Source organism: Carcharodon carcharias, chromosome 19, assembly GCF_017639515.1.
Source record: "Carcharodon carcharias isolate sCarCar2 chromosome 19, sCarCar2.pri, whole genome shotgun sequence".
Taxonomy (NCBI): Eukaryota; Metazoa; Chordata; class Chondrichthyes; order Lamniformes; family Lamnidae; genus Carcharodon; species Carcharodon carcharias.
Genome location: NC_054485.1, coordinates 95,762,861 through 95,786,366, shown reverse-complemented (window position 1 = coordinate 95,786,366; position 23,506 = coordinate 95,762,861). Strand labels below are relative to the sequence as shown.

Genomic DNA, 23,506 nt, shown 5'->3' with positions numbered 1-23,506 from the left:
TGTACAGAGCACTGGTGTGATCATATCTGGTGTGTTGTGCTCAGTACTGGTCACCTTATTTAAAGAATGTTGTAAAAGCATTAGAAGCATTTTGGAGAAGATTTATTAGACTGATGTCAGGGAATAGGAAGGCTGTCTTATGAGGAAAAGTTGGACAGGTTAGGCTTGTATCCACAGGGTTTAAGAAGAGCAAGAGGTGAATTAGATGAAACCTTTGAGATCCTGTGAGGTCTTGACAGGGTGGATGTGGAAAGGATGTTTCCTCTAGTGAGAGAACCTGGAACTAGGGATCTCTGTATAAAAACAAGGGGTCACCCATTTAAAACAGAGATGAGGAGAATTTTTTTCTCTAAGAGGGCTGAGTTTCTTTGGAACCCTCTGCCTCAAAAGGGGGTGGAAGCAGAGCGTTTGAATATTTTTAAGGCAGAGGTAGATAGATTCTTGATTAACAAGGAGGTGAAACGTTAACGGGGGTAGGCAGGAATATGGGGTTGAGGTTACAATCAGATCAGCCATGATCTTATTGAATGGTGGAGCAGGCTCGAGGGGCTGAATGGCCTACCCCTGCTCCTAATTCGTACGTATGTTCTAAGAAACTATATTTAAACAAAAGCATGAACCGGAAACTCAAATGTGGAAGACTGGTGATGTATTTCCTTGGGGCTTGTCCCCCCGAAAACAATGAATCATTTTAATCCCTTTATGCTTCAGAATTATCGGATTTAAGTTTTTTTTTAGAAATGAGAGAGAGAAAGTGTCATTTCTACAATCAACAAATACCACTTATCCAAAATTAGCTCACTAGTTACTCCCTAGTATCTTATCTCCTCTGGACCCAGTTCACACAGACGCTGAACCCCATCCAAATCATCAGCCTTCCACACTGACACTGAATCCCTTTCTCCCCTAAATCTCAGCACAGGTCCACCTTAAGAGAAACAATGTCAGGTCATTTTGAGCTCCAAACCCGAGACAATTACAAAAACGATGCTGGATTATAACCAGCATTGCGATGTGAATCTGGGAGCTGGGTTTGACTGGCAAATGAGCTTCCCAGGGGTCATTAGGGAGAACAGAAGACCATAAGACCATAAGACATAGGAGCAGAAATTAACCCATTCAGCCCATCGATTCTGCTCCGCCATTCAATCATGGCTGATAAGTTTCTCAAGCTCATTCTCCCACCTTCTCCCTGTAACCTTTCATTCCCTTACCAATCAAGAACCTATCTCAGTCTTAAATATACTCAATGACCTGGCCTCAAAAACCTTCCGTGGCAATGAATTCCATAGATTCACCACTCTCTGGCTAAAGAAGTTTCTCCTCATCTCTGTTCTAAAAGGTCTTCCCTTTACTATGAGGCTGTGCCCTCGGGTCCTAGTCTATCCTGCTAATGGAAACACCTTCCCCACGTCCACTCTATCCAGGCCTTTCATTATTCTGTAAGCTTCAATCAGATCCCCCTCATCCTTCTAAACTCCATCGAGTATAGTCCCAGAGTCCTCAAACGTTTCCTCATTTGTTTAGACTTTCATTCCTGGAATCATTCTCGTGAGCCTCCTCTGGTCCCTCTCCAGGGCCAGAGCATCCTTCCTGAGATACGGGATCCAAAATTGCTCGCAACATTCTAAATGTGGTCTGACCAGAGCCTTATAAAGCCTCAGCAGCACATCCCTGCTTTTATATTCTAGTCTTCTCGAAATAAATGCCAACATTGCATTTGCCTTCCTAACTACCGACTCAACATGCAAGTTAACCTTAAGAGAATCCTGGACTAGGACTCCCAAGTCCCTTTGCACTGCAGATTTCTGAATTCTCTCACCACTTAGAAAATAGTCTATGCCTCTTTTCTTCCTACCAAAGTGCATGACCTCACACTTCCCCACATTGTATTCCATCTGCCACTTCTTTGCCCATTCCCCTTACCTGTCCAAATTTTTCTGCAGCCTCCCTGCCTCCTCAATACTACCTATCCCTCCACCTATCTTTGTATCATCTGCAAACTTAGTCAGAATGTCCTCAGTTCCTTCATCTAGATCATTAATGTATAAAGTGAAAAGTTATGGTCCCAACACTGACCCCTGCAGAACTCAACTAGTCACCGGCCACCATCCTGAGAAGGGACCCCTTATCCCACTCTCTGCCTCCTGTCAGAAAGCCAATATCCTATCCATGGTAGTACCTTGCACCTAAAACCATGGGCTCTTATCTTACTGAGTAGCCTCCTCTGCAGCACCTTGTCAAAGGCCTTCTGGAAGTCCAAGTAGATAACATCCATTGGCCCTCCTTTGTCTAACCTACTCGTTACTTCCTCAAAGAATTCTAACAGATTTATCAGGCATGACATCTCCTTGATGAAACCATGTTGACTTTGCCCGATTTTACCATGCACTTGCAAGTATTCTGAAAACTCAATCTTAATAATGGACTCTAAAATCTTAACAACGACCAAGGTCAGGCTAATCGGCCTGTAATTTCCCGTCTTTTGCCTCATTCCCTTCTTAAACAGGGGGGTTACATTAGCGATTTTCCAGTCCTCTGGGACCCTCCCTGACTCCAGTGATTCCTGAAAGATCACCACTAACGCCTATAGCAACTCTTCAGCTATCTTTTTCAGAACTTTGAAGTGTAATCCATCTGGTCTAGGTGATTTATCCACCTTCAGCCCTTTCAGTTTTCCTATCATCGTCTCCTTGGTAATGGCCACCTTATTCACCTCTGCCCCCCGACTCTCTTGAACTTTGGGAATGTTACTCTCATCTCCCACCGTGAAGACTGATGCAAAGTACCTATTCAGTTCCTCCGCCATTTCTTTGTTCCCCACTACTACTTCTCCAGCGTCTTTTTCCAGTGGCCCAGTGTCCACTTTTGCCTGACTTTCATTGTCAGCCATGATTGCCTCGTCCTCCCTTTAGTATGCTTCTTCTTCCTAGGGATGAATTTTTACTGTGTCTCCCAAATTACTCCCAGAAACTCCTGCCATTGTTGTTCCACTGTCTTTCCTGCTTGGCTCATCTCCCAGTCAATTCTGCCCGGCTCATCCCTCATGCCTCTGTAGTTGCCCTTATTCAACTGTAATACTGTTACTTCTGATTCCAGCTTTTTACCCACAAATTGCTTGGTAAATTCTATCATATTTTGTTCACTTCCTCCTAAAGGTTCCTTCACCTTAAGCTCCCTTATCAAATCTGCCTCATTACAGATTTGAGAGAGAGGAGACTGGGCAGAAACGGAGCTCAGGTCTAAGAGGCCCCTGGCTATGGTCCTCACCAAATGCACCTTACATTTTTTCTGCAATTTAAAATGCCACTGATGATCTGCAATGTTTACTTGCTGAGGATCACAATCACCTTGCTCAACAAATAACAAATATTACATGTCATTACTTGACTATTTTTACCCATTAATTCAACCAGATCAGTGTTCGGTGTTTTGAGTTTGAATTACTTGGGTGGGGGTGGGGTGATGGTGGTGGTGGTGATGGAATGATCTATACAGTCAGGCTTTCCTTAAAATCGGAGTGTGCTACTTGGAAGAAATGCTTCTCAGTTTCAGAATGGACAGTGGGACAATGATGTGACAAAAATGAAGCATCCTGGGCAAAGGCAAAGGGTGTCAATCACTAGGCCCGTGTTCCCACAGAGTAGTTTTATTCTGGGCTACTGACTGGTCGTCAGAGGTGCACTGACTGTGGGGAAATTTCCGCCAGTGCCTCTCGAAACGCTGAATGCCTGCATCTGAATGTTGCCTCCTCCCGGGCTCTGCACCCATCCACTGAGCCTTCCATCACAGCCTCATCTTTGACTGCTATCTCTGGCCCCATGTAACCGCACCCTCCCCAATTGTTTCAGCGATCAACGCGCGCCTCTGCTCTGGTGATACACCAGGAGTAAAATGCTAACAGCAGCTGAGGAGAGCGCACCAACAGGTGTTAAAGATGCTAAGGACAGGCTGACTGTCCTTGTGCCAATGCAGCCGGCACACGCAACTGTAAGTTGGCTGTAATTGGGAACAGCAAATGCCCCAGATGCTTCAAGAGGATTCGGACATTGCCTGTTCACTATCCTGCCAATGAGGGTAACCAGGGACATGTTTCCTGATTGATTTCACAACCACTTTGTACCAGAGGCACGTTGGGTTGCTGTGAAATCATGTTGCTCCTGGACAATGGTTAAGCACATCCTCCTGCTGAACTCTTGGTGAAGAACAACGTTTTCACTGTTTACTTCCCCACCAAAGTAACATCATTAACTCAGTCAATGGACCAAGGCAATTTTTGGATCATGAAATGTAAATATAAAGACTCCTTCTTGAATAGTATATTTGGTGCTATGACAGAGGCCTGGGGGATGGAAGGCTTCCAAAAGGAGTTTACAGTTTTTTAAAAAATCATTTGCGTGATGTAGGTGTTGTTGATTAGACCAGCATTTATTGACCTTGTTCAGGTTCACACGTAGGCCAGGTAAGAACAGCAGATTTGTTTCCCTAAAGGACATGAGTGACCCAGATGGGTTTTTACAACAATCAGCAATGGTTTCATGGTTATTGTTAAAAGTTAAATTCCACATTTTGATTGAATTCAAATTTCACCATCTGCCTTGGTGGGATTATGAATCTGGGTCCCCAGAGCATTGCCCGAGGTCACTAGAGTATTAGTCCAGTGACAATAACACTATGCCAACAGATCCCCCTGACACCATCTATGCATATGCTAATGTGTGGTGCCTTGTTGATAAAGACCCCGACCAACGCTAGCAGAAACTTTGGCCTGCAACAGTGTTCATCGAAATGATAATATTGACAAAGACTTTGAAGATTTTCAGGTGAACAAGGGAAAAAAGTTCGGTAAACTAACTCCTTGATTGCTCAAGATGCAGCATTGTGCCGAGCCCGAAATTCATTGAGATGAGGGCAAAAGGGTATGAAACTAAATCCTTTGCTGAGCACTGAACGTTCGGCGTCGGAGAGGGGAAGGTCAGGGGTTATAGTGAATACACGGCCGAGGCTGGGATTGGAAGATGGGGTGGGGATGATCCAACCCCACCATTGTCGTCAAAGCCGCTGACAAGGGTGGTGCTGTTATTGTGTGGCGCACTGAGCTCTACCTCACGGAGGCTGAGTGTCAAATCGCAGACACTTCCTCCTACTTCTCCCTGGACCATAACCCCACCACTGAACATCAAGCCATTGTTTCCAGGACTGTCACTGACCTCAACTCCTCTGGAGATCTTCCTCCCACAGCTTCCAACCTGATAGTCGCCAAACCTCAGACAGCCTGCTTCAACCACATCCCAAAATCCACAAACAGAACTGGCCCGGCAGACAAATTGTGTCAGCCTGTTCCTGCCCCACAGAACTAATTTCTCGTTATCTTGACTCCCTTCTCTCTCCCCTTGTCCAGTCCCTTCCCACCTACATCCGTGATTCCTCTGACACCTTACGCCACATCAACAATTTCCAGTTCCCTGGGCCCAACTGCTTCCTCTTCCCCATGGACATCCAATCCCTCTACACCTCCATTCCCCCACCAGGATGATCTGAAAGCCCTTAGCTTCTTCCTTGAACAGAGGCCCAAATAATCCCCATCCAGCGCTACTCTCCTCCGCCTGGCTGAATTTGTTCTCACACTGAACATTTCTCCTTTAACTCCTCTCACTTCCTCCACATAAAAGGTGTGGCAATAGGAACCCGCATGGGCCCCAGCTATGCCTGTCTGTTTATGGGATATGTGGAACTTTCCTTGTTCCAGTCCTACTCCGGCCCCCTCCCACAACTCTTTCTCCGGTACATCGATGATTACTTCGGTGCTGCTTCAAGCGCTCGTCGGGACTTGTAAAAATTTATTAATTTTGCTTCCAATCTCCACCCCTCCATCATTTTCACATGATCCATCTCTGACACTTCCCTTCCAATCCATGACCTCCCTGTCTCAATTTCTGGTGATAGACTGTCCACCAATATCCATTACAAGCCTCCCAACTCCCACAGCTACTTAGACTACAGCTCCTCACACCCCACTTCCTGTAAGGACTCCATCCCATTCTCTCAGTTCCTTTGCCTCTGTTGCATCTGTTCTGATGATGCTATCTTCAAAAACAGTTCCTCTGACATGTCCTCCTTCTTCCTTAACTGAGGTTTCCTACCCACGGTCGTTGATGGGGCCCTCAACCATGTCGGGCCCATCTCCCAAGCATCCACCCTCATGCCTTCTCCTCCCTCCCAGAAACATGATAGGGTCCCCCTTGTCCTCACTTATCACCCAACCAGCCTCCTCATTCAAAGGATCATCCTCCGCCATTTCTGCCAACTCCAGCATGATGCCACTATCAAACACATCTTCCCTTCACCACCCCCCCCCCCTAGCGGCATTCCATAGGGATCATTCCGTCCAGGGCACCCTGGTCCACTCCTCCATCACCCCCTACTCCTCAACCCCCTCCTATGGCAGCTCCCCATGCACACGCAAAAGATGCAACACCTGCCCCTTCACTTCCTTTCTCCTCACTGTCCAAGGGCCCAAACACTCCTTTCAAGTGAAACAGCATTTCACTTGCATTTTCCTAACTTATTCTACTGCATTCGTTCCTCCCAATGCAGTCTCCTCTACATTGGAGAGACAAAGCGTAAACTGGGCAAGCGCTTTGCAGAACACCCGCAGTCTGTCTGCAAGAAAGACCCAAATCTCCCTGTCGCTTGCCATTTTAACACTCCACCCTGCCCTCTTGCCCACATGTCTGTCCTTGGCTGGCTGCATTGTTCCAGTGAAGCCCAACACAAACTGGAGGAACAGCACCTCATCTTCCAACGAGGCACTTTACAGCCTTCCAGACTGAATATTGAATTTAAGAACTTTAGATCTTGAACTCCCTCCTCCATCCCCACTCCCTTTCCATTTCTTCCCCCTTCCTTCTGTTTTTTCCCAATAATTTATATAGATTTTTCTTTTCCCACCTATTTCCATTATTTTTAAATCTATACCTTTTATGCTGTGTTAGTCTTTCCACCCTACCCCCACTAGAGCTGGACCTTGGGTATCCTGCCATCCATTCTTAATTAGCACATTCGTTTAGATAATATCACCACCTTCAACACCTCTTTGTTCTTTTGTCTGTGACATCTTTTGATGATCTGCTCCTATCACTAAATGCTTGTCCCTACAACCCACACCAGCACCCCCCCCAACTTCTCTCCCCCCACCCCCCCACCCCACTTTAAACCAGCTTATATTTCAGCCCTCTCCTAATATTACTCAGTTCCACTGAAGGGTCATGAGGACTCGAAACGTCAACTCTTTTCTCCGCCGATGCTGCCAGACCTGTTGAGTTTTTCCAGGTAATTCTGTTTTTGTTTTCAATTATTCCCCTCTGTACTTTAACTCTGCTTTTCCCCTTTTAGACTGGGCGTGTTATTTTTACTCTCCTGCGTGAAATTCGCGAGGACATAGACCACGATGCAATAATAATTCCCTGAGATTCGCAGTGAAAGTGATAAGGAAAAAGCAGAACTGAGGGTGCGCGGCAGCAACATCGAAACTGTAAGTGGTTTGAATCAGGATTTGCTGAGTGTAAACATGGCTTCCAGAAAACAGGTCCAGAGTTTGACCGAGGAGACAATTTGTTCCATTTGTCTTGATTTCTTCACTGATCCGGTAACACTGGATTGTGGACACAACTTCTGCCGCTCCTGTATCACCCGGTGTTGGGAAAAGAAGGAGATAAACTCCTGCCCGGAATGTAGAGAGGAATTTCCGGAAAGAAACCTCAGGGTAAATCGGGCCTTAGCGAATCTGGCCGAGAAAACTCGAAAATTAAAGCTAGATCCAAAAGAGAAGAAAAGTAAACTTCACTGTGAGGAACATCAGGAAGAGCTGAAGCTGTTTTGTGAAACTGACAAGAAATTGATCTGTGTGATTTGTAGAGATTCGCGGAAACACAGAGAGCACCGCTTCCTGCCGATTAAAGAAGCTGTTGAAATCTACAAGGTAAAAAGGGAAATATTTTCTAAGCTGATAGTTTTATCACATTTTCATTGTCTAACACTTCAATTCTGTGATTTTCTCTCCCAATCCCAGGATCAGCTGAAATCTTCCTTAGATTCTCTCACACAGAAGAAATCGGCGGTTCAAGAAACGGAACAGAAACAGAAGCGAAAGATTTCCGAAGTCAGGGTAAGGTCTCCCTGTGCTGATTTTCTGGGATCTCGGTCAGTTTTGTTTCCTTTATCGCAGGACATTAATTATGTTTCACACTTCATTTGGTAGGAACAGTCGAGCAATCTGCAGAGCCACATCACATCCGAGTTCACTAAAATGCACCAGATTCTCACTGAGAAAGAGCAGCGACTACTCAGAGATCTCAGGGAAGAAGAGGAAAAGATTCTTGAAAGAATGGAGAAAAACCTTCGAGAGATTGAGGGGAATTTATATTCTATTCAGGAGAAGCTCTCAAAGTTGCAGAAACAGATGGAGCAAAGGGATGACTTGATATTTTTGAAGGTGAGGGAATATATTGCCGGTCAGTTCCGTGAAACTTCACACAGTCACAAAATAACTGATAACTGTAGATTAAATATAGAATTTATTGAATAAATGAAAACTTATTTAAGCAAATTTCTGGCTGTTTCGTGGCAGTTTTGCGGTCTCCCCGAAATAATCGTCTTCCACATTGTCTGCAGATTCCCGGGAATAGCTGTAACCTCCCTAGAACGAGTTGTCTTGATCTTCACACTTGCTTTGTGATTATTTCCGTGTTGCCAAAGTTAAGTTTCTCCTGCAACGCCCATTGTGATCCAGTTCCAGTTCATGGTGTGAGTGTGTGGGTGTGTCTGGTGCGGTGTGTGAGAGTCACTGTGTCTGTGAGCGGGCCTGATGTTGAGTTCCAGTTTACTAGACTCTCTACAACCTTCCTGCCAAAATGCATCACTTTACACTTCCATGTTAAATCTAATATGCTCTGAGTGTGCTCATTTCACCAGCCGCCCTGTTTATGTCCTCCTGAAATGTGTGCAGTTCTGTTTACCTCATTACAGAAAGGGTGTAATTGAATTAGAGAGGGTACAGAGGAGATTTACAAGTATGTTACCAGGACAAGAAAATTGCAGCTATGAGGAAGGATTGGAAAGGCTGGGGCTGTTCTTCCTGGGAAAGGGGAGGCCTTGGGGAGATTTGAGATATACAGAATTGTGAGGGGCCTGATAGAGTGGGTGGGGAAGGGCGCATTTACTTACCAGAGAGGTCAGTGACAAGGGGGCACAGTTTTAAAGTGCATAGAAAGATGAGATGGAAGATTAGGAAAAACTGAAAGGTCTGAAGGGGGATAAACCACCTGGACCAGATGGATTACACTCCAGAGTTCTGAAGGAGATAGCTGAAGAGATAGTGGAGGCGTTAGTGGTGATCTTTCAGGAATCCCTCGAGTCAGGGAGGGCCCCAGAGGAAAGGAAAATTGTTAATGTAACCTCCCTGTTTAAGAAGGGAGTGAGGCAAAAGACAGGAAATTATAGGCCGATTAGCCTGACCTCAGTCATTGGTAAGATTTTAGAGTCCATTATTAAGGATGAGATTTCAAAATACTTGGAAGTGCATGGTAAAATAGGGCAAAGTCAGCATGGTTTCATCAAGGAGCTGTCATGCCTGATAAATCTGTTAGAATTCTTTGAGGAGGTAACAAGTAGGTTTAGACAAAGGAGAGCCAATGGATGTTATCTACTTGGACTTCCAGAAGGCCTTTGACAAGGTGCCACACAGGAGGCTGCTCAGTAAGATAAGAGCCCATGGTGTTAGAGGCAAGGTAATAGCATGGATAGAAGATTGACTGTCTGGCAGGAGGCAGAGAGTGGGGATAAGGGGGTCCTTCTCAGGATAGTGGCCGGTGACTAGTTGAGTTCGGCAGGGGTCCGTGTTGCAACCACAACTTTCCACTTTATACATTAATGATCTAGATGAAGGAACTGAGGGCATTCTGGCTAAGTTTGCAGATGATACAAAGATAGGTGGAGGGACAGGTAGTATTGAGGAGGCGGGGAGGCTGCAGAAGGATTTGGACAGGTTAGGAGAATATTGCAAAGAAGTGGCAGATGGAATACAACATGAGCAAGGGTGAGGTCATGCACTTTGGTAGGAAAAATAGAAGCATAGACTATTTTCCAACTGGGGAGAAAATTCAGAAATTTGGAGTGCAAAGGGACTTGAGAGTCCTAGTTCAGGATTCTCTTAAAGTTAACTTGCAGGTTGAGTCAGTAGTTAGGATGGCAAGTGCAATGTTGGCTTTTATTTTGAGAGAACTAGAATATGAAAGCAGGAATGTGCTGCTGAGGCTTTATAAGGCTCTGGTCAGAACACATTTAGAATATTGTGAGCAATTTTGGGCCCTGTACCTCAGGAAGGATGTTTTTGCCCTGGAGAGGGTCCAGAGGAGGTGCATGAGAATGATCCCAGGAATGAAAGGCTTAACATACGAGGAACGTTTGAGGACTCTGAGTCTATACTCGATGGAGTTTAGAAGGATGAGTGGGGATCTGATTTAATCTTACAGAATACTGAAAGGCCTGGATAGAGTGGATGTGGGGAAGATGTTTCCATTAGTAGGAGAGACTAGGACCTGAGGGCACAGCCTGAGCGTAAAGGGAAGACCTTTTAGAACAGAGATGAGGAGAAACTTCTTTAGCCAAAGAGTGGTGAATCTATGGAATTCATTCACAGAAGGCTGTGGAGGCCAGGTCATTGTGTGTATTTAAGACGTAGATAGATGCGTTCTTGATTGGTAAGGGGATCAAAGGTTTTGGGGAGAAGGCGACAGAATGGGGTTGAGAAACTTATCAACCATGATTGAGTGGCGGAGCAAACTCGGTGGGCCAAATGGACGAATTTCTACTCCTATGTCTTATGGTCTTATGGTCTAATGGAAAAACGTTTACACCCAGATGGTTGTGGGATCCGGAACTCACTGCCAGTAAGTGTAGTAGAGGCAGAAACCCTCAACTCATTTAGAAGCTATCTGGATATTGACATCAAGTGCTGTAACCTGCAGGGCTGTGGATCAAATGATGCAAAGTGCGATGAGGCTGGGTGGCTTGTTTTTCATCTGGCGCAGATTCGATGGACCGAGTGGCCTCTTTCTGTGCCGTAAACTTTCTATGTTTCTAAATCTGTTACTATGCTCCTCACTGTTCGTGATTCATTTATTTCAGGAGGAAGCTTGTCGGAAGAGAAGGTAGGACATGTTTTCTGCTGAAACTCTGCACAATTTGGTAAAATAAGTCAGAAAGGTTTTGTTATGAATTTCTTTACTAGTTACCATCGCAACATTAAAGTACCGTTCATCAGGCGACAATAACTCTGCTTATGGTCTTTTATTGTGATGAAATGCTTTTTGCAGATATTAAATTAGATTTCATATAACTGGTCGACATGATTGTATTAAATTACAAGATGCCATGCAGTCCTGAAGTACTCACTTGCAGGCTGCAGACTGCTGTTAGTGTGGCTGTGACCTTCCGACTTACTCTGAGAGAGCCACACCGTCCATGTTTTAATAGTGTCGACCATCCATGTCCCTGCAAGTCTCCTGACCAAACCGAGAAAGTCGCATGTTAAAGTGGGAACGGGTTTCAATTTTATTCCAGTATAGAACCTTGACCTGTATCCTTAACACCGACAAGACAGACCCAGCAGAGGTGGCGACACTGTGGTATAAAGTTTGGAGGGAGTTGCCCTGGAAGTAATTAACATCGACTCGGGACCCATTGGTGTTTCATGGCATCGGGTAAAATATGGGCAAGGAAACATCCTGCTGATGACCACGTCCCCACCATTTGCCAACCACCCCCCCGCCCCGCCCCACCCACTCCTCAGCTGATGAATCAGTACTCTTCCATGTTGAACGCCACTTGGAGGAAGCACTAAAAGTTGCAAGGGTACACTGGATGGGGCACTTCAATGACCATCACCAAGAGCGACTCGTTAATGCAACTCCCTCCCTAACAGCACTGTGGGTGTACCTACACCACATGGGCTGCAGCAGTTCAAGAAGGCAGCTCAGCACCAACTTTTTAAGGGCAATTGTGGATGGGCGGTAAATGCTGGCCTAGCCAGCGATGCCCACATCACATGATTTTTTTAAAAAGCGCCACTACTGGCCAAGCTGGTTATGTCCCAAGGGATATCGCTGCTTGACTGGTTATGTGGCAGGTGGTGAGGGAAACAACAAGAAGGTAAAAACATACTTGATCTCATCCTCACCAATCTGCCTACCGCACATGCATCTGTTCATGACTGCAGCAGTAGGAGTGACCACTGCACAGTCTTTGTGGAGATGAACTCCTGACTTCACATTGAGCATACCCTTATTCAAAGCTGGGCGTCCATGAGGCACTGTTGGCTATCAGCAGCAGCAGATTTGTACTCAGCCACATTCTGCAACCTCATGACTCAGCATATCCTGCACTCGACTATTATCACCAAGCCAGGGAATTAACACCGGTTCAATGAATTGTGCAGGCAGGCATGCCAGGAGCAGCATGATGGATGCCTAAAAAGGAGGTGTCAACCTGGTGAAGCTACAACTCAGGGCTACTTGCATGTCAAACAGCGTAAGCAGCAATGAATAGACCGAGATAAGCAATCCCACAACCAACGGATCAGATCAAAGTTCCATAGTACTGCCTCATCCAGCTTTGCATGGTGGTGGCCAATTAATCGACTAATGTAAGGAGAAGGGTTCACAAATACCCCCACTCTCAATGATGGGGAGCCCAGCACATCAGTACAAAAGATTAAGGCTGAAGTATTTCAGCCAGATGTGCCCAGTGGATGACCCATCTTGCCCTTCTCCAGAAGTCCGCATCATCACAGATGCCTGTCTTCAGCCAATGTTCTTCACTCCACATGATGTTAAGAAATGGCTGATGGCACTGCATACTGCAATGGCTATGGGGCTTGACAATATTCTGGCAACAGTACTAAAGACTTGTACTCCAGGACTTATCGCACCCCTAGCCAAGCTGTTCCAGTACAACTACAACACTGGCATCTACCTGGCAATGTGTAAAATTGCCAAGGTATATCATGTAAACAAAAAGAAGGACAAATCTAACCTGGCCAAGTACTGCCCTGGCAGTCTACTCTCCATCATCAGTGAAGTGATGAAGTGGCACTAACCTAGTAATAATCATCTCACTGACACTCAGTTTGGGTTCTGCCAGGGCTGCTCAGCTCCTGACCTCATTACAGTCTTGGTTCAAGCATGGACAGTAGAGCTGAACTCGAGAGGTGAGATGAACATTACATCATTTGACTGAGTGTGGCATCAAGGAACCCCAGCAAAACCAGAGGCAATAGTAATCAAAGGAAAACCCTCCACTGGTTGGAGTCATAACTGTTACAAAAAAAGATGCTTGTGGTTGTTGGATGTCAATTATCTCAGTTCCAGGACATCACTGCAGGAGTTCTTCAGGGCATTGTCTTATACCCAACCGTCTTCAACTACTTCATTATTGATCTTCCGTCCAGCCTAAGGTCAGAAGTGGGGATGTTCGCTGATGATTGCACAATGTTCAGCACCATTTGTGACTCCTCAGATACTAAAGCAGTCCATGTCCAAATGCAGCAAGTCCTAAACAATATCCAGGCTTGGGCTGACAACTGGCAAGTAACATTTTCCCCACAGAAGTGCCAGGCAATGGCCATCGCCAACATGAGAGAATCTAGCCATCGCCCCTTGATATTCCATCGCTTGCTATTACCATTACTGAATCACCCACTATCAACATCCTTAGGGTTACCATTGAGCACAAACTGAACTGGACTAGCCATATAAATACAACGGCGACAAGTGTAGGTCAGAGGCTAGAAATCCTGCGATGAGTAACTCTTGCTGCCCATCATCTACAAGCCAGATGTGAGGAGCATGATGAATACTTTCCACTTGCCTGGATGAGTGCGGCTCCAAAAACATTCAAGAAGTTTGACATCATCCAGGACAATGCAGACCACTTGACTGACACCCCATCCACCACCGTTAACTCTCTGCACTACCAACGCACAATGGCAGCAGTGTGTACCATCTACAAGATGCAGTGCAGGAACTCACCATTCCTCCTTAGACAAAACCTTCCAAATCCATGACTGCTACCGCCTAGAAGGACACGGGCAGAAGATGTGTGGGAGCACCACTAATTGGAAGCTCCCCTCCAAGCCACTCACCGTTCTGACTTGGAACTATATCATCGTTCCTTCACTGTCCCTGGGTCAAATTCCTGGAACGCCCTCCCTTATAGTGCTGTGGGTGTACCTGGACCACTTGGGGTACAAGAAGGCAGCTCACAACGACCTTCTGCAGGGGCAGTTAGGGATGGGCACCAAATGCTGGGCCAGCCAGTGAAGCACACACCTCGGGAATGATTGAAAAAAAAATCAACGCAACAGCAGAAACGTGTTTAAGATATAAAGTAATATTGGCACCAAACCACAAAGAGATATTAATACCAAAGATGAGTATGTTTTAAAACATCTTAAAGGAAGAAAGAGAAATAGAGACGCAGAAAGGTTTAGGGAAGGAATTTCAGAGCTCAGGGCCTCGGCAGCTGAAGGTCCAGCTGCCAATGGTGGAGCGATTAAAATCAGGGATATTCAATGGCCAGAAGTGGAGGAGCGCAGGCGTCTCGGAGAGTTGGTTTGATGTTTTCAGACTTTGCTTTCATTCGACAAGCTTTGTTTGTAATACAGCAAGTGGACAGGCTAAATGTTTATCTTCTCCTGTGATCTGTGATATACAGGCAACTAATTTGTTATCAGGCTGTGGGCCTTTTGCAGGACATGTGTGTTTCCATCCTCTGCCCTTGCATTTCCAAGTTATCTTTTGCTCAGTTATAGAGAGAAGTTTCACTTTCTATCACATTTGTTCTAATATGAAAAATGCTGAAAGATATGAATGTTGGGGTAGCTTCACCATTTAAATCATGTCTAAAATGTTCAATTGGGATGAATTTACACCATCAATTCTTTAATATTTACAGGATTAGTGATGACATTATGAATCTCTCAGTCGCAGATGCTGCGGCCCTGTCTATCGGAATGTTCAAAGGACCGTTACAGTACACAGCTTGGAGGGAAATGATCAATTCCATTAACCCTGGTAAAACTTTTATATTAATTTTCCTAACAATAATTCCAGTTGTGAAGGAAATAAATGGGCTCCAAAGTTCCAAGGATGTTGGGGAAACAGGAAATCGAACGTTCCTCCAGTGAGGGGTTGTGGTAGTATGATCATCATGAGATCATAAGAAATAGGAGCAGCAGGAGGCCATTTGGCCCATTAGACCTGTTGTGCCATTCGATAAGATCGTGGCTCATGTAACTGTGGCTTTAACTGCACTTTTTTCCTGTTCTCTATAGCCCTTAACTCCACTGTCGATCAAAAATCTGCCTAATTGAGCCCTGAGTATAAACAACAGCCTCTTCTCCATTGCTGTTTGTGGAACAGAATTCCAAAATTTAACATGCCTCAAAGAGAAGAAATTACTTCTCATCTGTGTCTTAAAAGGGAGACAGACTCCTGATTTATAAACTATGTCCACTGCTTCTAGATACCTCCCACAAGAGGAATCATCTTCCCACTATCTACACTATCAATCTCCTCAGAATCACATATATTTCACATAAGATCACCTCTATTTTTTATAAACTTCAAGGGTATAGCCCTAAACTGCTCAATCTTTCTTCATCAGACAACTCCTTCATCCCAGGAATCAGCCTAACGAACCTTCCCTGAACTGCTTCTAAGACATAAAACAACTCCCTTTGGCAAGGAAACGAAAACTGTGAAGTTAAAGCCGCCATAGTCCCAGAGGATCATCGGTTGCACTCTCATTAGAGAGAGAAACAACTGGTGGTGCGATTAACCTGAGGGTCACCACACCTCAGGTGTGTGGTGAGGTTGAGAAGGCAGGTCCTTCATGGATAACCTCAGCAAGTACAGGAATTGTACTGGTGCATCACTCTGCATCACAAACCAGCCGTCCAGCCAGCTGAGTTAACCGACACCCAAACTGTACTGTTACTCTCACCAATGACCTGTACAGCTGTATCAAAAGTTCCCCACTATTATACTCCATCTCCCTTTCAATTAAGGCCAACATTCCATTTGCTTCCTAATTACTTTCTGTGCCTGCATGGGGAGGTAGAAGGAAAGTGGAGTTGATGCCACAATCAGATCAACCACAATCTTATTGAATGCCGGAGCAGGCTCACAGATCCAAATGGCCTACACCTGCTCCTAATACTTCTGTTCTTGTGCTCACCTTTGGACTATAAGAACTGGATGCTTTTCCTCCCACTACAAGTTCCTCGCCAGCCCTGACAGGATTACTTTGACTCTGGCACAGGACAGGCAATACAGCCCTTGGAATGCATGCACTTGTCTGAAGTGAAGAGTTTCTATCCCCCTAACTAACCTGTCCCCTACTACAATTACGTTCCTTATTGCATTTGGATAGCTTCCTGCACCACTGTGCTGTAGTCAGTTTGCTCATCCTCCCTGCATTCATGCTGTCAACCACAGAAGGTGCAAGGGCTTTGAATCTGTTGGACAATTGCAAGGGCTGGACTTTCTTACCTGACTTTCTTCCCTTCCCCTGACCACTAAACAAATCGGAAATACCTAAGGGTGTGACTGCCTCTTGCAACAAAATCTGCTGATAACCTTACTCCTCTCCAGTGCACTGCACTGTTCAAATCACCAATTCCAGTGGATCAGCTCAGAGCTGAGGTTCCTCAAGCTGCAGACACTTACTGCAGATGTGCTTGCCCTGAATCAGACGCATAGCATCCGGTCCCCACCTGCTGCAAATGCAACACAATCCCTGCCCATCTTTATTTCATTTTTATCGAACTGATTCGATTTCAAGTGGCTCTGGTGGAACGCAAACAGAGGATTATGAGCATTTGATTGCTGTGTAAGTGCCACTTGATGTCATTGTCAACATCACATTCCACCATTTGCCTGAAGATTCAGAGTAGACTGTTGGATTAGTGATTGTCCGCATTGCATTTGTCCTGCTTTTTGTGGACAGGATATACTCGGGCAATTTCCCACATTGTCGGGCAGATGTCTGTTTTTTAACTCTACTGGACAACTTGGCTATGGGTGTCACTAATTTTGGAGTTAAAATTTTCAGTACAACAGCTGGGATGTTGTTAGTGCCCATTGCCTTTGCTGTATCCAGTGAGTTTATCCATTACTTGTGATCATGTGGAGTCAGTTGCATCAGCTGAAGACTGGCATCTGTGACATTGGTGATGTTGGAAGGAGACCAAGATGGATCATCTAGGTCATTGTTTCTCCTGCAACTGTTGCCCTGATGTGAGATGTGGTAGTTGCCACCAGTACTCAGTCAGAGTTAAATCTGCTATGTGAGTGGCACGGATGCAGTTTCAAGGTGAAGAGATTGAAGCTCTACACTGTCTTCTTAACAGTAGAAAACCAGAGGCTGCACATTAGTCTTGACTGCAAGAGGGATTTGGGGATAAGATCAAAGAGATGTTTGTGCATTTGCCTAAATCCTTTGTCAGACCGCACATGGAGATTTTGGTCACCTGCTCGTCTACTTTGTCTCCATTATCAAGGGTGGCACGAAGCCTCACATAAAAGGTTTGCAACCATAGAATTATAGAAACATTACAGCACAGTAAGAGGCCATTCAGCCCATTGTGCCTGCACAAGCCAAAGAAAAAAGAATCTAGCTGCTCATTTGAATCCCAATTTCCAGCTCCTGGTACATAGCTGCGCAGGTTACAACACTTCAGGTGCAGATCCAGGTAGCTTTCAAATGAGTTGAGCATTTCAACCTAAATCATCAACCAGGCCAAGACTTCCAGATGCCCAATATCCTCTGGGCAAAAAATATTTTCCTCATTTCCCCTTTAATTCTTTTACCAATCACCTTACTTCTGTGCCCTGTGGTAACCAGCATCTGATACAGTTCCATCACAACGTCCTTGCCTTGGACTTCAATACCTCGTCCAATAAACAAAAGCATTCCATATGGTTTCTTGACCACTGTACCCACCTGTACTGCCACCTTCCAGGACATGCACTTGCATGCCAACGTCTCTCACTTCCTCAACCCCACCCCAAATGCATTATTCACACTTATCCGGATTGAATTCAATTTTCCCTCTCAACAAAACCATTGATATCATTCTGGATATAACAGCTATCCTCTTCACTTCCAACTACAGGGAAAATGTTTGTGTCATCGGCAAATTTCCCAATCATACCTCCCACATTTACGTCCAAACCATTAATATATGCAGCAAGCGGCAAGGGCTCCAACACTGAGCCCTGTCAAACACCACTGGAAACCATTTTCCATTTGCAAAAATATCTATCGACCACGACGTTTTGTTTCCTGATGCTGAGCCAAATTTGGATCCAACTCTCCACCTTCCTTGTGACCCATGTGATCTCACTTTCCTGATCAGTCTGCCATGTGGGACCTTGTCAAATGCCTCACTAAAATCCATGTAGACAACATCCACTCCACTACCCTCATCAATCCTACTTGTCGGTTCCTCAAAAATTTCGATTAAGTTAGTAAGACATGATCTTCCCCTCCAAAACCATGCTCGCTATCCCTGATCAATCAATGCCTTTCTAAGTGACACTTTATCCTGCCTCTCAGAATTGATTCCAATAATTTGCCCAGAACTGAAGTCAGGCTGACCGGCCTATCATTTTCTTGCCAATCCCTCACAACCTTTTTAAATAATGGTACAATGTTCGCAGACCTCCAATCATCTGGTACCTCACCTGTCTCTAGTGAGGATTGGAAAATAATCCTCAGGCTATCCGTTCTTTCCTCCCTGGCTTCTTTTAACACCCAGGATACAATCCATGTGGTCCTGGTTATATATCCACCTTGAAGGATATCAGTTCTTCCATTGCTTCCTCTCTCACTATACTTATTTTATCTAATATTTCACACTCCTCCTCTTGAACTAGAATGTCTGCATCATCCCTGTCTTTAGTGAAGACAGAGACAAAGTACGCATTGAGAACCCTGCGCACATCCTCAGCATCAATGCACAGGTTACCATGTACATCTCTGATAGGCCCTGCCCTTCCCTTAGTTACTCTTTTGCTCTTAATGTGCTGGCAAAACACCTTAGGGTTTTATATGATTTTACCTGCCAATATCTTTGCAAATCCTCACTTTGCTTTTCTAATTTACATATTTATTTCACCCCTGTACTTTCTATACTCCTCTAGACCCGCTACAATATTAGGCTTTTTGTGACTGCCATGAGCCTTCACTTTTTGCTTTATCTTGACCTGTCTGCTTCTGCGGAACCAGTGGGCTCTAGATTTGTTAGTATCACCCTATTTTTTTATGTGGACATGTCTACACTGTGCTCGTAGAGCCTTGCCTTTGAATAATTCCCACTGATTTGACAACATTTTCCCCTCTAATAACTCTATCCAGTCCACTTTCGCCAATTAACCTCTCAACTTTGTAAAATTTTTCTCCCCCAATTTAGAACTTTTATTCCTGCTTTCTATTTGCACTTTTCCATAATGGTGTTAAATCTAACTGTCTTATGGTCAGTAAATCTAAAATGGTCACCCACTGCTACTTCATCCACTTCCCCAGGTTCTTTTCCGAAGACTAAATCTAGAATTGCAACCCCTCTCATTGGGCTTGTTACGTGCTGGCTAAGAAAGTTTTCTTGACTGCAGTTCAAGAATTTTGTGCCTTCTGTGCCCTTCACACTATTTGCATCTCAATTCATATTAGGATAGCTAAAGTCTCCAAATATTGCTGTCCTATTGTTTTTGCACTTAGAAATTTGCCTACATATTTGACCCATTCCACTACTTGGGGGCCTGAGTACATTCCTAGTATTGTGCCTGCCCCTTTTTTATTTCTGAGCTCCACCCATAGGGTCTCATTTCATGCTTCATTTTGGATGTCATCCCTCCTTTCAGCTGCCATTGATTCTTCAACCAATAATGCTTCACCCTCACCTTTTTCAACCCCTCTCTACCCTGCCTGAAAACCCTATATCCAGGGATGGTAATCTGCAATTTTTGCCCCTCCGTAAGCTAAGTTTCTGTTATAGCGATGATATCATGCTGCTATGTCTAACCAAAGTGCATTGGACATCATTGAAGGACCATTGCTTGTTTAGAGCACGAGGAGAGGGAGTGTAGATTGGACCTGTGCTGAGGACTGTGAGGAGATCCATGAGAAGGGTCAGCAGTTCTAACTGTCCTGTGCAGGGTCCATGCAGGAAAGAAGTTTACCTTGGCTGTGGGTGCCACAATGATAGATCACGGTCTTCCACTAAAGCTAAGGCCCATCTGAGACTAAGACTTGTAGGGGTCTCTGTGACTGGAGGGTCAGGGCCCTTGTACCTCAGAAGCATAGTGCAGGTGAGGCACTCAGTGAGTGGACTACAAGTAACCTATAAACTTATTGGCATGATGAAGATGTCAAGGGATACGTGATTATGATGTGTGAGTGGTGACTGGGGTGGGGCAGGAACATGATAATCTCTCATCAATATGCATGGATCAGCGATTTATAGGGGCCAAATTTTGTTCTCATATTGCTCCTCCCTGTCTGGTTCAGCTTGAAAGAGCTCTCTGCGAGGTCAGCTCCCCTTTGAGAGCAGGTGTCAGGGTTAGCAAGAGCCGGCCTCAGGGAAGTCAAGATGGCGGCCATTGGCCTGACCACAGGTGTATCACAGGCGGTGCTCTTATCGACAAACAGATGAAAGCCAATGCCGGAGGCGGCTTCGTAGATCCTGGGATCTTTCTGCCAGCTTCTCCACAATGAGCTACAGCCACAAGGGCTTGAAGAGAATCCAATGCTGGTGGCGTTGAAAGTCACCCCCGCCTTGAACATCTTTAATAATGGACCCATCTAGTGCTTCGCATGGGACCAATGCATCAGCTTTCAGTCAGTGACACGCAAGTGTATTCAGAATGCCCAATCAGGATAGTGCATCTCTGGAAAGTTTAGATTTGACATTCCTTCCAATCTGTTATGTTCAGGACTTTGTCAGTGCATTGCTGAAATCACAATTCTACTTACAGGCCCCTGAGGTTGCAGGAGACGGTGCAGATCATAATGAGCGCAGTTGGCACCAGGGTTCTGCATTTTATTATAGTTGGGCACATGCAAGGCTCAAGCCAACAGCAGGGAAGATGTCACCACTGTAATTTAACTCTGCTCTCAAAAATAAAGGTACATTTGAGAAACCTAAGGTCAGTAAACAAGAAGGTGCTGGGGCCTTCCAGTCTACAAAGGATAGAAAACCAAAACGTTCAATAAATGTCCCGGCAGCTTACTCTGCCTGGAATCTGGTAACTATCAGATTGGTATGGGCCTGTGTACATCATATTCCAGCTATAGCCTCTGCATGTGGTTTGTCTACATCCTGGCCCTCCCATCCCCTTCATTGTCCTTCTCATCAGAGCAGACATCTTGCTTCCCCATGTCTCACTCAGGCAACACGTCTCCCTTCTGTATCACAAGGCTGTGCAGGGTGCAGCAGACAATGATGATCTGAGACATTCTCAGTATGAGAAAGCACTGCCTGAGCCATCCAAACATCTGAACCTCATCTTTAGGTACTCAATCACCTGCTCAGTCAGGGACCTGGTGGGGGTATAGCCATCATTTTATCTCCTCAGCAGTACTCTGCGCTTGGTGAACTGGCATCATCAGCCATTTTTGCTGGGGGTATGCCTTGTCCCTCAGGATCCTGCCCGGCAATCACCAAGATTGTTCCTTTAATACCCTCCACTACCCTCGAGTCCCTACAGAGAGAACGTTGCCTTGATAACATAGAAAGACTAAACACATGAGCCCTTGTCAGGCATGACCATTCAGCTGGGGGGATGGAGTTTTGGAGTCATGAGTTGGCCACCACCCGTGCTCCTTGGAGGCATCCACCACTCTCTCTCCATGCATCCCTGCCTCTGACTGCAGCTGATGGCAAATGGCACAGAATGAGAGGAAGCTCCGTGATGAGACCCATGAGTCAGGCATAAACCTGCTGCTGTGTGGGCTTCACCATAGAGGGTAGAACACGAATGAGCATGGATGACATCCAGTTACCTCATAATTATTAGTGTTTCCCTTTAGTCGGCCATTTGTTCTGACCTTGAGCACCAGCCCCCGAAAAGCTTTCCTCCCACTTCAAGGCATCTTACTTACTGACTAACTGCGTGGTCAACGTCAGATTTGAAAAATGGTGTGTGCCACCTTCCAAACTTCATCTGCCACCTTCTACCCTCCCCCCTGCCACCCACCAACTTCCCCCCATCACTTTGACCCATCCAATATCAACTTTCCACTCTGCTCTGTCACCCTTGAACCGCCTTTCATTCCACTGGGCATTATTCTGATCCACCTCCACATGTCCTCCCGACCCTGGGTTCTGATCTGTGGAGACCCCAACTAACCAACCCCTCAAAATCTTTATTAACCAACTAAGCAATAATATACATTTCCAACACCAGTTGTTCAGTGAGATCCTCTTGTCGGAGACATTCCCACGTGGTCGGTCTGCTGAATGACTTCTTCTGCACGACTTCCTGTGACTGACCACGTCACGCTTTCCTGGCTGCAGCAACACTGTCCTTGTGGCTGTGGCTTTATATCCCTTTCTGATCCTGGTCCCTTGATTTATAAGTTAATACCTTGATTCGGGTCATCCAATTGTGTTTCATGCCTTCAGTCCTGCCACCTACATGTGGTCATTTCCTGCTCTCAGCAGGGGATATCTCCCAGTGTATGTCAGCTATGGATGTAATATCTGTATCTTGATAAGGCAGGAAGAAAGCTATTCACACATATCCAGAGAGTCCATTGTCTATGAAAGTTGCTGTAGACGGAGTGTCTGTTGGTGAGTCACCACCTCAATGACGTGTCCTGAAATGTCTGTGTGTGCCCCTGTTTAGTTAAAACTGTCTTTATTTTTAAACAGTTCAATAAGAGTTTCAGAAAGAGTAAACCTGGTTTGGATGGTGACACAATATGAGAAAATCAGACAGTAAATCAGTAACCCAGTTTACCTCGTGCTCAATATCAATCTCCATCGGAGTTAATGGAAACAGATATTGAGAGGAATGTGTTCCGAGTTGCTAGTTCAGTGTTGTCCGTGTCACACAACCGTCCATGACAACTTTCACCCCCTGCCTCTGTGTCTCCATGTGACCTTGGAGTACCTGTTGGTGACTCTTGATCGCCGTCTGGATTAGAAAATCAATATAGTGAACTTGTCCCTCATGTGCAAGTGCACAAGTATAGAGTGGAGCAGTTTCAGGTGCAGTGTTTGCACCAATGAGCACTTCAAATAGGCCTCTGAAAGAGTAATTTCTGCATTTCTGGACACCACACTTTAGGAAGGATGTCAAGTCATTGGAGAGGGTACATGGGGAGACTTACCAGCACAATAGCACTGATGATGGACTTCAGTTTACAGGGTAATTGGATAAGC

At 45.3% G+C, this 23,506-nt stretch overlaps 1 protein-coding gene across 3 annotated transcripts in view; it reads left to right on the top strand.

Moving 5' to 3' along the window:
* The first annotated feature begins 7,489 nt into the window (after window positions 1-7,489).
* The window catches only part of LOC121291389 (zinc-binding protein A33-like), a 105,629-nt gene continuing 89,612 nt past the window's right edge, over window positions 7,490-23,506 (top strand). The window contains exons 1-6 of one of the 3 annotated variants that reach the window (XM_041212489.1): window positions 7,490-7,981; window positions 8,072-8,167; window positions 8,261-8,494; window positions 8,674-8,757; window positions 11,188-11,210; window positions 15,013-15,131. In XM_041212489.1, the coding sequence (XP_041068423.1) occupies window positions 7,571-7,981; window positions 8,072-8,167; window positions 8,261-8,494; window positions 8,674-8,757; window positions 11,188-11,210; window positions 15,013-15,131 (967 nt within the window). In that variant the 5' untranslated portion in view covers window positions 7,490-7,570. The remainder of the gene's footprint in view (window positions 7,982-8,071; window positions 8,168-8,260; window positions 8,495-8,673; window positions 8,758-11,187; window positions 11,211-15,012; window positions 15,132-23,506) is intronic. The other 2 variants (XM_041212490.1, XM_041212491.1) reach the window with 2 other exon arrangements.